This window comes from Mauremys reevesii, linkage group 1 (genome assembly GCF_016161935.1).
Source record: "Mauremys reevesii isolate NIE-2019 linkage group 1, ASM1616193v1, whole genome shotgun sequence".
Taxonomy (NCBI): Eukaryota; Metazoa; Chordata; order Testudines; family Geoemydidae; genus Mauremys; species Mauremys reevesii.
This window is the reverse complement of record NC_052623.1, coordinates 351,345,029-351,358,359: the sequence shown is the minus strand read 5'-3', so window position 1 is coordinate 351,358,359 and position 13,331 is coordinate 351,345,029. Positions and strand designations below refer to the sequence as shown.

The 13,331-nt window shown below is 51.8% G+C and overlaps 1 protein-coding gene across 5 annotated transcripts in view; it reads left to right on the top strand.

The window, feature by feature from the left end:
• Positions 1–10,699, top strand: part of PLXNA4 (plexin A4) — a 625,415-nt gene extending 614,716 nt beyond the window's left edge. For 3 of the 5 annotated variants that reach the window (XM_039519674.1, XM_039519675.1, XM_039519676.1), the window contains exons 31-32: positions 2,240–2,390; positions 6,204–10,693. In XM_039519674.1, coding sequence (XP_039375608.1) covers positions 2,240–2,390; positions 6,204–6,299 — 247 coding nt within the window. In that variant the 3' untranslated portion in view covers positions 6,300–10,693. Of the gene's footprint in view, positions 1–2,239; positions 2,391–6,203 lie in introns of all 5 variants that reach the window. The other 2 variants (XM_039519677.1, XM_039519678.1) reach the window with 1 other exon arrangement.
• The last annotated feature ends 2,632 nt before the right edge of the window (positions 10,700–13,331 follow it).

Genomic DNA, 13,331 nt, shown 5'->3' with positions numbered 1-13,331 from the left:
TTCTCATACAGCACGTCGGAGTCCAATTTCCCTGCCACGGAAGGCGGCCTGTGGCTCAGCAGGTGGCTCGGAGCTGTTTACAGGACACCTGTCAGCTATTTTGGCTCCTTGTCCTTTCTGCCTCCTAATTATAAAATTGTGGATCCCGTTGGCGAGAGGGTTTTTTTGTGCACAAAATGTCAAATTGCAGAAATTAAAAATGTAAATGCTGGTGTCTAATTAACCAGTTGACAGCAGAGCACAGCTGCGAGTGACAGTGACGGATTGCCTTCTGCAAACTTTGTCCTCCAAGCCCTGCTGTACCTGGGGGAGGAAGGACATCGAAAATAGCAACTTCCTTAAAGAGAGACAGCCCGGTGTGCAATGCCCTGTGCAGTAGCAGCAGCAATAGCCCCGCAGCTCCAAATCCCAGCGGTGAAATCCCGGCCCCATGGACGTCGGTGGGAGTTTTGCCATTGGGGCTGGGATTTCCCCCCATGAGCAGGTTGGGTGCACAGGGAGCTCACTGCTGCGCTGGGCCAGCACATGTGTTTATAAGACCGATCTGGGGGGAAATAAGGGGAGATGCTGGTAGATTTTTGGTGCAGTGGGGTTGTGGGGGGGACGTGCTGGGAAGGTTGGAGTGTGGACGTGATTGTGGATGCATGTGGGTGTGTGAATGGAGTTGGCATAGGTTGTGTGTACTGTGGGTTGTCTATGTTGAGGTATTGGGATGAGAGAAGATGCATGCAGGGGTGCACGTGGGGGTACAGCCTGTGGGGGACATCTGGGGGCATGCATATGTGCAGTTGGCGATATGGATGTGGCATAGGGTTGCCAACAGTCCCGTTTCACATGGGACATCCCTTATTGAAATAGAAAATTGCCTGTCCCGTACTAAATCAGTATCCAGCACCTTTTATCCTGGCAGGTGGGGCAGGTGGGGTGGTTTGTATGCAGTTGCTTGGGCTGTCTGCTCATAATGAGAGCACAAGATCCCCAGCTCCTAGCAATAGGGTTCTCCTGATTCCCCTGGCCAGCAGTCTGGTTCCGCAGTCCCCATGCTGCACTTAGCACTGGCCTGATCCCACGTTGTGTCTGACAGTGGTTTTGATTCAGCTGACCTGGGCCAGAGCTGCAGAGCTGAGCTCCAGAGCTGAACTCGGGGGCTGTTTGGAGCCTGGGTTTTGGGTTGGACCCAGTTCTGCTCTTCTGCTTAGCACAGTTCTCCTAGAACCGGCAGTGCCACTGCTCACCTACCTGATGGGCGGCAGCTTTGGCCAGTGCAATTCGACTCCTCGTGCCGAGCACCTTACAGTGAGGGCAGGACAAAGCGTTCCCCAAAGAAGAAAGCTGCCGCTGAGCTGCAGCCCGGCCGCGGTTGGCAGAGTCCATTCTCAGGACGAGCCCTCCACATGTGCTGTCACCAAACAGGACTACATGGTCCAGCTCACTAGGAGGAAGCAGGCAATCCCCAGAACCATTAATAATTGTCTAAGGCCCCAGCTGATTATCTGGAGGATTCTCTGCACCTTGAGGTCTTCAAACCACGATTTGAGGATTTCAATAACTCAGACATAGGTTAGGGGTTTGTTACAGGAGTGGGTGGGTGAGATTCTGTGGCCTGCGTTGTGCAGGTCAGACTAGATGATCATAATGATCCCTTCTGACCTAAAAGTCTATGAGTCTATGAGCTGATGTCCTCCTACCATCTCCAAAGTCCCAAGGCTGATGAGAGCGCACGGTGGGTGCTGCCATAAATAACAACCCCTGATGTGTGGGTGCCAGTCGAGCGTGCACAGATCTGTGCCTCTGAAGATCTGCCCTTGGAACACAACATCACAGGGGGATAGAGGGTGCTGCTTATTCCCTTGTGGCTATGGGGGAAGATTTACCTTGGATTCTTAGGGGAGGTGATGCTACCTTGGGGCGAGTGGTTCAGTAGTTAGAGCACAGGGGTGGGAGCCAGGAGGTCTGGGTTCTTTTCCAAGCTCTGCCTTTGACTCACTAGGGGCACTTAGGGTAAATTCCTTTTCCTCTCTGTGCCTCAGATTGCCCATCTCTAGCATGAGGCGAATGATGCTGACCCCCTCCGAGGGCTGTTGTGTTTTCACACCCAGGAAGTGCCCCAGCTCCCATGGTGCAAATACGCACATAGCTTTTCCATACCACCTGCCTGTTGTTAACTGGCAGCCCCGGCCAGCCCAGACCCTCGCCTGTTCCCCAAGCAAACCTGTCGCTCTCTCCATTCCCCCCTTAGGTACTACTCGGACATCGGCAAAATGCCGGCGATCAGCGACCAGGACATGAACGCCTACCTGGCGGAGCAGTCTCGCATGCACATGAACGAGTTTAACACCATGAGCGCGCTCTCCGAGATCTATTCCTACGTGGGCAAGTACAGCGAGGAGGTGAGCGAGAGGGGAAGTGGGGCGTGCTGCCAGACTGCCTGAGAGCACAGGCCGGCCAGGCCAGAAACCCCATCGCTCACCGGTGCCCGTCCGGTTTATTTTCAACAGAGGGCTTGTGCGGGTGAGGGACGGGGAGCAGCAACTCAGACTGTGCAGGCTTCTCACCCGCCCCGCTCTCCTCCCTTGTTATTTCACTCTCACCTGGCCTCGCTGTGGAGTGACACCAGGGATGAATTGGGCCCTTCAGGGTCTACTTCCCAGTGTTTGCTTCCTGTTCTGTATCCCATAGAGCACCCGGAGCCCCGTCTCGTCTCTGAATGTCCATCGGCACCATGCCGGAGGCCCTGGGTGCAGAAACAAAAGGAAGCTGATTTCAGCTCAGATAAACTCAGGCTGCCCAACTGAGCACGGTGCAAAGCGGGGATGAGGGGAGTTTTGGCCGGGCAGGGGGGTTAGTTACAGCCGGCTGTGTCTCATGAGCTACACCAGGCAAGCAGGAAATTCTGCAATCTAATTAAAAAGAGCTGACTTAACCACAGGTGCGGATGGCCAACATCTGCCAGCACTAAGGCAAGGGATTAGCAGGGGAAACAAATTCTCTCAAGCCGCTAGAGAAACAGAAGCCATTCCCCGGTCAGATCTAGACAGAGATGAGCAGGAGAGAGGGCTCTCACTTCTCTCAGTGTTTGTGAGCAGAGCCCTGCGCAGATACAAATTTATTTCCACGTATATCCGCATCCGTGCAGGGCTCTATTTGTGAGTGGACCTGGTGTTTGACAGGGGCTAACTGCACTGGCTAGAGCCAGCAGGCCCTCTGCAAATTACTCCCCACATCCCATGCATCCAGGGCCGGTGCAACCATTTAGGCGACCTAGGCGGTCGCCTAGGGCACTGGGATTTGGGGGGTGCCATTTTCTTCAGCAGCAACCGCGGCAGCCGGATCTTCGGCCGCCCCGGTTGCCGCCGGCATTTAGGCGGGGGGAGAGCGGGGAGGGCCGCCTGCAGCAAGTACGGGGGGGTGGTGGGTGGCATGTAGGGGAACTCCCCGCCCCAGCTTACCCCTGCCCCGCTTCCTCCCCGAGCATGCCATGGCTGCTTCACTTCTCCCGCCTCCCAGGCTTGTGGCGCCAATCAGCTTAGGCACGGCAAGCCTGGGAGGCGGGAGAAGTGAAGCAGCGACGGTGTGCTCGGGGTGCTCGTGCTCGTGCGTGGAGCAGGGGTGACCTGGGGTGGGGGGGTGTCTCAGGGCAGAGGGTGGGGAGCTGCCATGGGGGGCTGTGCCTCAGGGCGGAGGGGGGGAGCTGCCGCGGGGAGGGGGGCGCCTCAGGGTGGGGGGTGCGGGGGGGCACAAGGTGGAAGTTTCACCTAGGGCGCGAAACATCCTTGCACCGGCCCTGCATGCATCACAACACTGCCTTTGGAATGCAGTGCCCCCAGACTGCTTCACTCGGCCACTTCTAGCCAAACCTGCAGCCCACATCCCCTGCTCTTCGGTCATTAAGTTTCCTAACAGCTCTGATGGCGCAGCTCTGTCTTCCCCTGATGCCCTTTCAGTGCTAAGCCCTCAAAAAGCTCTGCCAATGCACCGTACTCAGCAGCATTCCCTGCAAAATCAGTCCGAGGGACATCTCTGCAGCATCCCTTGTGACTTCAGTCCTGAGTCCCCAATGCATCTCCCTCCTGAGCCTAGGGGGAGGGATAGCTCAGTGGTTTGAGCATTGGTCTGCTAAACCCAGGATTGTGAGTTCAACCCTTGAAGGGGCCATTTAGGGATCTGGGGCAAAAATCTGTCTGGGGATTGGTCCTGCTTTGAGCAGGGGGTTGGACTAGATGACCTCCTGAGGTCCCTTCCAACCCTGATATTCCATGATTCAGTAATACCTGCTATGCCAGGGTCTGGCACCACCTTGCTCTGCCAGTGCTTCTTAGCCCTAGCCTGCAGCTCCCCTGCTGTTCCAGTTCAGAGCTCTGCCCATGCACCTCCAAGTCCTTCCAGCTTCTCTTGAGCAGAGAGAGGCCAGGTGTGCTTTGTGGGGCAGTGCTGTCACGATGTGTGCCACTGAGGACTGGGACTACTAAATGGCTAACAGCATTTTCACTTGGGATCTACAGCCCAACCTTTCAGCCCTTACTCAATGGAGTAAGTCTATTGGAACTACTCATTGGTGAACGGCTGCAGGATCAAGCCCCTAATTGGTTTTGGTTTCAGAACCTGAGTATCCAGATGCAAAGGGCTAGTGAGAGAACCCTTTGCAGCAACACCAGGAGAAGGGCAGTGTTTAGTACTCGAAAAGCACCCGTGTCAAAAATCCAGCATTGTGCTGTTAAGGGCCCTGTAGTCTCCTACAGTCCCTGGGCTGTCTTCCCTTGACTGAGTGCCCCTTGCCGCATAGGGTGAGTGCACATGGCTAAGACTCCCCCCTGTGCAGAGGGGCCGGCCTACAGCGTATGCACCACTCACCTCCGTGGCTGGGAGGGTGAATCAGATGCTCCCCTCCAATTAGTGCAAAGTAAAACAAGTATAGTTAACAAAGGACCCAGCATAAGGAATAAAGATAAGGAAGGGTTACAAGCAACCAAAAGTAAAAATACACTTCTAAGACTAAAACCTGATTTTACAAATTAGCCTCCCTTCTTCCCAGAAGGGTTTCTCACCTCATGTCTTTTCCTGCCTGTCTGGCCAGGATCCTTCACACATCTCAAAATGCCCGGTTCCTTTGTCATCAGGTGGAGGATAACTTAGGGGTGGGCTCCCACTCTCTTTACAGACCAGGAAGCCTTTGAAATGTGTTCTCAGATAAAGTTCCTTTTCTCCTGGTGATTGTAGAGGCCATGTGGGCTGCTGAAGACTTCATGCTGGTTCCTCCCCGGTGGTGTTAGTCCAGTGGCTCTGCCCGCCCCTCACTAGGCTGATGGCTTTGGTTACCTTCTCTGCAAATGGACCTTCACTGTCACTTGCCTGACGAGCAGGCTGCTCAGCCGAGCAAATCCCCATCCCTTTGTCTAGGGCAGACTGGGCTTATACCTGGTTTGCCAAACACATTTTAAGAACATAATTCTAGCCCGTGTTGCTAACCCTTTGTACACACCGTGTACACCCCCCCCCCGCAGTGATTGGCGGCACCAGCGTGTCGCCGGTTCGTATCTGATCCCTCACGTGACACCTTTTTGATACAGATTGCAACACCAGCCTGAGGTGTAGTGTCTCTGCCAACCTGCCCTCTCAAGGGAGCAGCTTCTAGAGCACAGACAGTGAAAGCACCCTGCTAAATGCGGAAGGGGGGCTGCTTCGGCCTGCACAATCACTGTCCTGTCAGAACCTCCCTCCCTGCCTGGTAAACTGCCTTGTGGGGCCACGGGCTAAGCTGACCCATTCCCCCCATCCCATTTACAGACCGCCTGCCCCCCCCCATCCCATTTACAGACCACCTGGCCCCCCCGCTCCCCCCATCCCATTTACAGACCGCCTGCCCCCCCCCGCTCCCCCCCATCCCATTTACAGACCGCCTGGCCCCTCCCCCGCTCCCCTCATCCCATTTACAGACCGCCTGGCCCCCCCCGCTCCTCCCATCCCATTTACAGACCGCCTGGCCCCCGCTCCCCATCCCATTTACAGACCGCCCGGCCCACCCGCTCCCCTCATCCCATTTACAAACCGTCTGGCCCCTCCCCCTCTCCCCTCATCTCATTTACAGACCGCCTGGCCCCCCGGCTCCCCCATCCCATTTACAGACCGCCTGGCCCTCGTTTGTGAGACAGGACGTGGGCCTGCTCGTAATGAATGACGCCATCTCTTCTCTCTCTCCTTTGCAGATTCTCGGAGCCCTCGATCAAGATGACCAGGCCGGGAAACAGAAACTCGCCTACAAACTTGAACAAGTCATAACCCTCATGAGCATAGACAGCTGAGAACTGGCCTGCCAGGGGACCCCTGGGAGGGAAAAACCAAGCCGTGCCTCAGTCAAGATCACCATCTTTACCAAGTGCAAGTGTAAGCAGAGTCACCTGATCAGTGCTCTCTCTCTCTTCCTCTCTCTCCTCTCTCCAAACCTCTAGGCCAAGCCCCAGGATTCCCGGGAAGTGGTGGTGGAGGAATCTCAGCTTTGGGGGACATCGAGACATTCAGGTGGAGCTCTCTTGTTCACAGCTTCTCCTTCCTCCCTCGCCCTAGAAATACCAGATCAGCTGTATCCAGATGGGAAGCTGGAAGGTGGCCTCTGCCATGCTGCTTTAACTGCCCTCCTGGGCCCATAGCCCCAGAGCGGCCATGGAAACAAACTCAGTATTATTAGAGTCTTGCCAAGGGGAAGCTACTCCCCTTGCTTAGCCTGCCTCCAGGGATCCCAACGGGGGCAGGAGTGAACCTGGATCCTTCTCCAGCAGAGCCGTTACAGCGCCTTTGGTCAACCTCAATCCCACAGGTGGGAATTCAAGGCAGATCTGGGAAGCCCCAGGGACCTGGTTGAAATTGGAGCAGGACCGTCGTGGAACTGGGGACACTAACTATCTGGGTGAACAGCAACGAGAGCTGTTCTCCAGGGATGGGGGAAGGTGGGGGCCTCACCTTGCCCCCCGCCCAGTTTTTCGTACGTTTATTATTATTTTTAAAACAGATCTGTGTCCCTCCCAGTCTTTCCCGGTGTGTCCTGTCAACCATGTAACTGCAACAAAATGCTCTCTGCCTAGTTGTACCCCATTGGTGGTAATTGTGTCCTCCTGGCGGTGTATAGCACCCCGTTTCCAACCACGTCCCAGAGAAGACAAAGGAAGCACGCTTCATTCTGGCCTTGAAAATCATGACGGCCCAGGAAATGGATAAGTTCTACTATGGGATTTTTGTTTGCTTCTCTTTCTGAGCTGGAACAAGATGGTTTTTGTTGAACGACGTGGGGTGTTTGCTGCAAAACGTGAGGGTAGGTCCGTGGGACAATCATCAGTAACTTCCTCTCAGGCTGCTCTCAGGAGGAAGTGACCTCGCTGCCAGGGGGGGAAGTGACCTCACACCTATTGGGCCTTTTTCTTAAAAACAGTGCAAAGTTTTCTTCTTTAATATTCCAAACTAAGTGACTGTTTTTTCGGTAAACACCGAGCCACCCTTCTCCCCCTTGCTCTCCTTTCCTGTCCCCAGACATTCCTCATGTCCCACTCCCATCTCCCTCCCCGACAATTGACTCATTTTCAAAGCACAGCTGGTGCCTGCAAACTATATCCCTGCTCCTCTGGTCCCTGGTGCCAGCACTCATTTGTCTCCCCTCCCTCCCGAGGTCACGGTCGTCTTGGAATGGGCATGGATGTGAGATGATGCTTGTCCACTCCACTTCCCCAGAACAGCTGCATCTCCGAGGTCCAAGCCATCTTGTAATGAAACACAGGAGAGACCCAGTCCTCTCCTCGTTTTGTTTGATCGCAAACTGCTCACTTTGATACCATCTCAGCTCAGCGTGGCAGAGACACCGACCCCAGAGCACAAACCAGAAAACCTCGAATTTGGCACATCACTGAGCGAGGATGGAAGGAGGCGATGGGTTTGCACCTGTCCCTCAAGGAAAACAAGAATGCTTGCTAAGAACATGCACAGAAGTGGACTGCAGCCAGCTGCTTCCATCCACAGAGGATAAGCTTTGGAGAATGCAGGGAAGAGGACATCTGTTGAGTGTGATGGGGAGGTGATGGTCAGATGCAGTCTGGTTCATATAACTTGCTATCAAAGCAAAAGCACTGTGTGACAGGGTATTGCCCGTGGATTGAAGGGTGGGCAGAGTAGGGGAAAGAATTAGTTATCAAGCTGATTTCATTCATCCACACACTTAAATACATAGGCAGTGCTTTCTACAATGGCCAATGAACGATGATTCAACAGTAGTAAGGAGGCTGTTGCAAGATTTATATTCAAACAGCAAAGCTTAGGGACACATTTTGGTTTTTAAATACCAGGCATTGTGTGTGAGTGTGTGTGTGATTTCTATTTGTTGTGCTTGCTTTCTTTTACGTTGGTCAACTGACCAACTTGTCACGCACCTTATGGACATTTCAACACTTGCTAGAGGACTGAGTGCTGGGGACGTTTTGGTTTGGGTTGGCAACGTCATGGTTTTAATAATTTGGTTAGGTTGCAGTGTGTCCCTGATCAGATGGTTATGGCAGTGAAGTGGAAAGAGCCATGGGAGCCAGTGATAAGGAAACACACACAAATTGCTTTTTTAAAAAATACATTAAAAATGAAAGAAACCAAAGGTTTTGACAAAGTGCCACAAATGATAAATACAGACCCTATTCCCATGACTTTTACTCAGCAGGCTGGTCGGATCTAAGGATAAAAAGCTGGTTTCAGAGAGATGAGTGACCGGCAGCCAGCTGTGCTGCCCAGAGATGGATTTTGTTTGCACATGTGAAGGGAGGGAAGGCGACATATATATATATGTGTGTGTAAGAGGTATTGAAGGAAACATGTGTGATTTTGCACAGCTAGAGAAGTTAAAAAAAAAAAAAAAGAGAAAGAAGAGACGTGTCCTGATTCTGTTTAGAGTTGCAGGCTTTTCATTATTTTAATTTTTTGCCGGTACAGAATTTTTCAACTTTTTTTTTAATTTGTCAAAGAAGAACTTGAACACCTCAGAGAACTGGCGAGAATGAAAAACTCATTGGAAGTGGGAAGCATTGTGAGCTTCAAACCCCGACCCCCTTCTTCTCCCCCACCCCCGAGGATTTTAAACAAATCTATATTTTGCTTCATTTTTATTTTTGTATCTGAGCTTTTGGTTGGTTGGTTTTGCCTTGAAAATGTGCCGAAATTGTGATGTGAATGTGTGAGCTCTGCTCTCCATGCCCCTGTGCCCCCCGTACTCCCACCTTCCCTGTAATCCACGGTCCTAGGAAATGTCTTGGCTCCCCCCTCCCCAATTTAATTTATTTTTTTTATGTGCATGTGAAATACAATTAAAAACAAAGACACACTAACTGAAGGAAGAATGAGCCTTGCTATAATCTAGGTGAGTTACTTTCCTGATTCCTTTGCCTATGTCTTTTCTCTGGCTGCCTGTGACCACCCAACCTGAGTGGTATGTCACGCTCAGGCCTGGGATTTAAGCTACCCATTGAGGGTTTGATCCAAAGCTGAATCAGTGGAGAAATGTTCCACCCTCCTGGCTTCGTCTCAGGGCCCAGAGTTCCTAGATCACGTGTTGCTATTTCATGGGTGTGACCCACATGCTGCAGGCAAGACAATTAAAGAGCTCTGAATGTCACCAGATGTCACGAGGCAGGCCTGGGGGATTCTGGCAAACTTCCGGACAAATCCTAGCCCTGGCCCTGTGGGTTTAGGTAAGGGAAAGGAAGAGTTAACTTGGGGGATTGGCACCTGGGTCTGAACATGTGGCAGCCACAGTACAAAGCACTGCCTAAGCGACCATGTCCTCACTGGTGCTGCGCTCCTCCATCTGTGTTGCTAGGACTACTGGAGCACCTCCTGTGGATCCTTGTGCTGCGTAAGCTGAGCTGCTCTATGATTCTTTCCTAGTGAATTGTGGGAGAACTTGTCTGTTCTTCTGGGCACATGGGAGGATTGTGGGAGGGGACTGGAAGACGATCAGCACTCGAGTGATTTAGCCTGAGTCCTCACTGCAGCGTGAGTGAGAACGGAACCCAGACTGTAGTGTAGCCTGTATCCCCAGCTAGCCCGGTGAGAGGGATTTGTGTGTGGACAGGCAGTAGGTTGGGGAAATGGCTGAGTAACTCAGCATTGCAGCCATACTTTGAGGTCTGTAATGGTGGAAACTTTAGCAAACACTGTGAAGCGTAGGGATGATACAAACCCAGGAGAAACCCTGGAACCACAGCCTCCTTCCTTGCAGATGGGACTGGCCCCACACTGGTCCTGGGCAGATTCAATTCATAGGGCAGATCCTCATCCGTTGGACACCTGCATCACTCCACTAGCTTAAAGGAGCTGCAGCACTGATTTAGACAAGCTGAGGCTCTGACCCCTGTGATTACCTCTTCGTCTCATTCAGAGTTTGGTGCCCAGGCATGAAAGCTAAGATCTAAAGAAGCTTTGCCAGCTGATAGCTGGTTGATAATTGGATTGCTTGTCAAAAGTGCCGTGCTGGCTAATTGAACCATCTTAACCATCATCCCCAAATGGAGGCTCTTACCCTAACGAGAGATGGTCAGGGCAACAAATTCACATTTTGGTCATTAACAGTGATAGATTTTGTAAAGTATAATGGCCTTTTTCCCCATTGGTGCAGAGAGCCAGCCAGGGCTGGCTCCAGGCACCAGCGCAGGAAGCAGGTGCTTAGGGCAGCCAATGGAAAGGGGCGGCACGTCCGGGTCTTCGGCAGCAAGTCCCTTGGTCCCTCTCGGAGGGAAGGATCAGCCGCCGAAGAATGAAGCAGTGCAGCTGAGCTGCCGCCGAAGTGCCGCCAATCGTGGCTTATCTTTTCTTTTTTTCTTCGCCACTTGGGGCAGCAAAAGGGTTACATGCCACTCACAGCAGTCCACAGGCAGATGTAACTAATGGTCAAGAGATGAGACAGCACAAGAAAACGTTGGCTGATATCAAGAGGAAATGGCCTAATAATAAGCTCTACTGTAGAGAACAACCAAAGCCACAAAGTGTGGATCTTTGGCATAGTCTCCTAAGGGAAGTGCTAGAAACCCAAATGGATGGAGTCCAGTTAAACTGGGCTGGGAATAGCATTGAGTTGTGACTAGACAGATGGCCCTAAAGTACAATCCTGCACTCGCAGAGGGATGGACAAAAAAACTCAACTTTTACTTGTCTTTCCTGCCTCTGACACCTATGCCTATTAGTATGACAGGCCTACACTCAGCTGCTGCTAGGAGAATATGGCCGGAGTATCATTCTTGTGGCCTGCTGCTCATTGTGAACATTGGGATTTGGTGAAAAGACTTCAATCAAGAGCGGCAGCCTTAAAAAACCTGAGAGTGACAAGTAAGGCCCTGACACAAAGCCTATAGAAGTCAGTAGAAACGTTCCCACTGACTCCAGGGGGGTTTGGATCAGGCCCTAATGGCAGCAGAAAATTGACAGGCGTTTCTGACTGTGATTGATTTTTCCAGCTCTAATTATCTGTGATTCAGTCACTGGCAATTGCGGCAAGACAAACAGAAAAGCCAGGGTGAGGAGAATGAACTGTGTTTCCTCCAGCGGGAACGTCCTTGTTCAAGGTCCCGTCAGTTAAACCTGTCTGAAATTCATTGAATTTTGAGATCTGAAAAATAAATGTTGGCAACATTGTAACTGAATTTAACCACCACCCCCCACACGCACACACACACATACACACACTTTTAAAAAAAAAAATTTTTGACCAATTCTCGAGACTACAGGAATAAACTACCTAGGGAAGTGAGGAATTCTCCACCTCTTGATATCTTGAAATCCAGAATGCCTGTCTGGAAGTTATACTTTAGCCAAACACAAGTTAGGGAGCTAAATACACACATAACAGGGTGAAATTCAGTGGCCTGTGAGATTCTGTGTCCGGTGTTGGTCACCGCTGTATAGCAAGCATGTAGAGAAACTGGAAAGGATCCAGAGGCGAGTGACAAAGATGATCAAACGGATGGAATGCAAGTCATACGAGCAAAGGCTGGAGGAACTGGGCATGTTTAGGTTGGAAAAGGGGAGATTAAGGAGGGACATGATCGCAGTCTTCAAATGCTTGAAAGGCGGCCAAAAAAAGATGGAGAAAAATTGTTCTCTCTTGCCACAGAGGGCAGGACAAGAGGCAACAGGTTCAAACTCCAGCAGAGCAGATTTAGATTAAATCTCAGGAAACACTTCCTAAGTGTAGGAACAAGAGAACAGATTATCTGGGGAGGTTGTGGAAGCTCCTTCACTGGAGGTTTTCAAAATGAGGCTGGGTGGCCATCTGTCTGGGATGGCTTAGACTCAACAAATCCTGCATCTTGGCAGGGGGTTAGATTAGATGTCCCTTGCGGTCCCGTCTAACCCTGGGGTTCTGTGATACAGGAGGTTATCCTAGATGATCTAATGGTTCCTTCTGGCCTTAAGCGCTGTGAATCTATGAGCTGGTGAAAATGGTTTGAATTTAAAAAGAAAAGGTTGAGGGGAAAATGTGTAAAATGTTTGGGGAAAAGATGGGACAGGTTTTTCCTTTTTTTAAAAAAACAACTCATCACGAGGGACAGCCCTGGCACCTGGTAGCAACCCTCCTGAAGTTTGGAAGCTGCTATTTATAGGCCACACAACTTTCTTAGTGTCCCTTTGACATTACCAGGTAAATTGAAATAGGGAAGCAGCCCCATCTTCTGGGCTTGGAAGCTGTCCCCAGCTTGCAGTACAGGCAAACCCAGGTCCAGATGCCTCTGTTGTGGAGACTTTGGAGAACACCCCGTCGTTCAGCCTTCAGGGGTTTGTTCATCACCAAAGTTCTGTGGCTTTCTGTGCTAGGATAGGCCACCCCGTTTTGAAAATGCCACATGCAGAGAAGCTATCAGCCATAAATCCAGACAGCTTTCCCCCCCTCCCCCGCCAGAAGCCGTTTTGGCCCCTTTTCTCCTTGACTGTCCGGGTCTGAAGACGCAGGGAAGAGGGTGTGGTATGTAAATGTGTGTGCCTCCCCCAGCAGGGGATTCTGCATGGCCACCAAGAAAAGACCCCCATGGTCCAGCTCCTCCACTGGTGTAAATCAGTAAACGGTGGTGCCACTGAAGTCAACGGAGCTACAGTGTTTGTGGATCTGGCCCACTGCATCTGCAAATGAGGTTAATCCAGCAGGGACTGAGCAGCCCAGCGACCCTCGGGATGAGCTTTCAGTAGTCTCCTACCATTGGAGGGCGTAGTGGGGAGTTCCCTGCCAACATCCAAGCTCCTATGAGTCACACTGCGAGGCCCTCTCCCCAACACCAACCGGTGTGTGTCAGCAGCCTGAGCGTGCTCAGCATAGCCCCTGT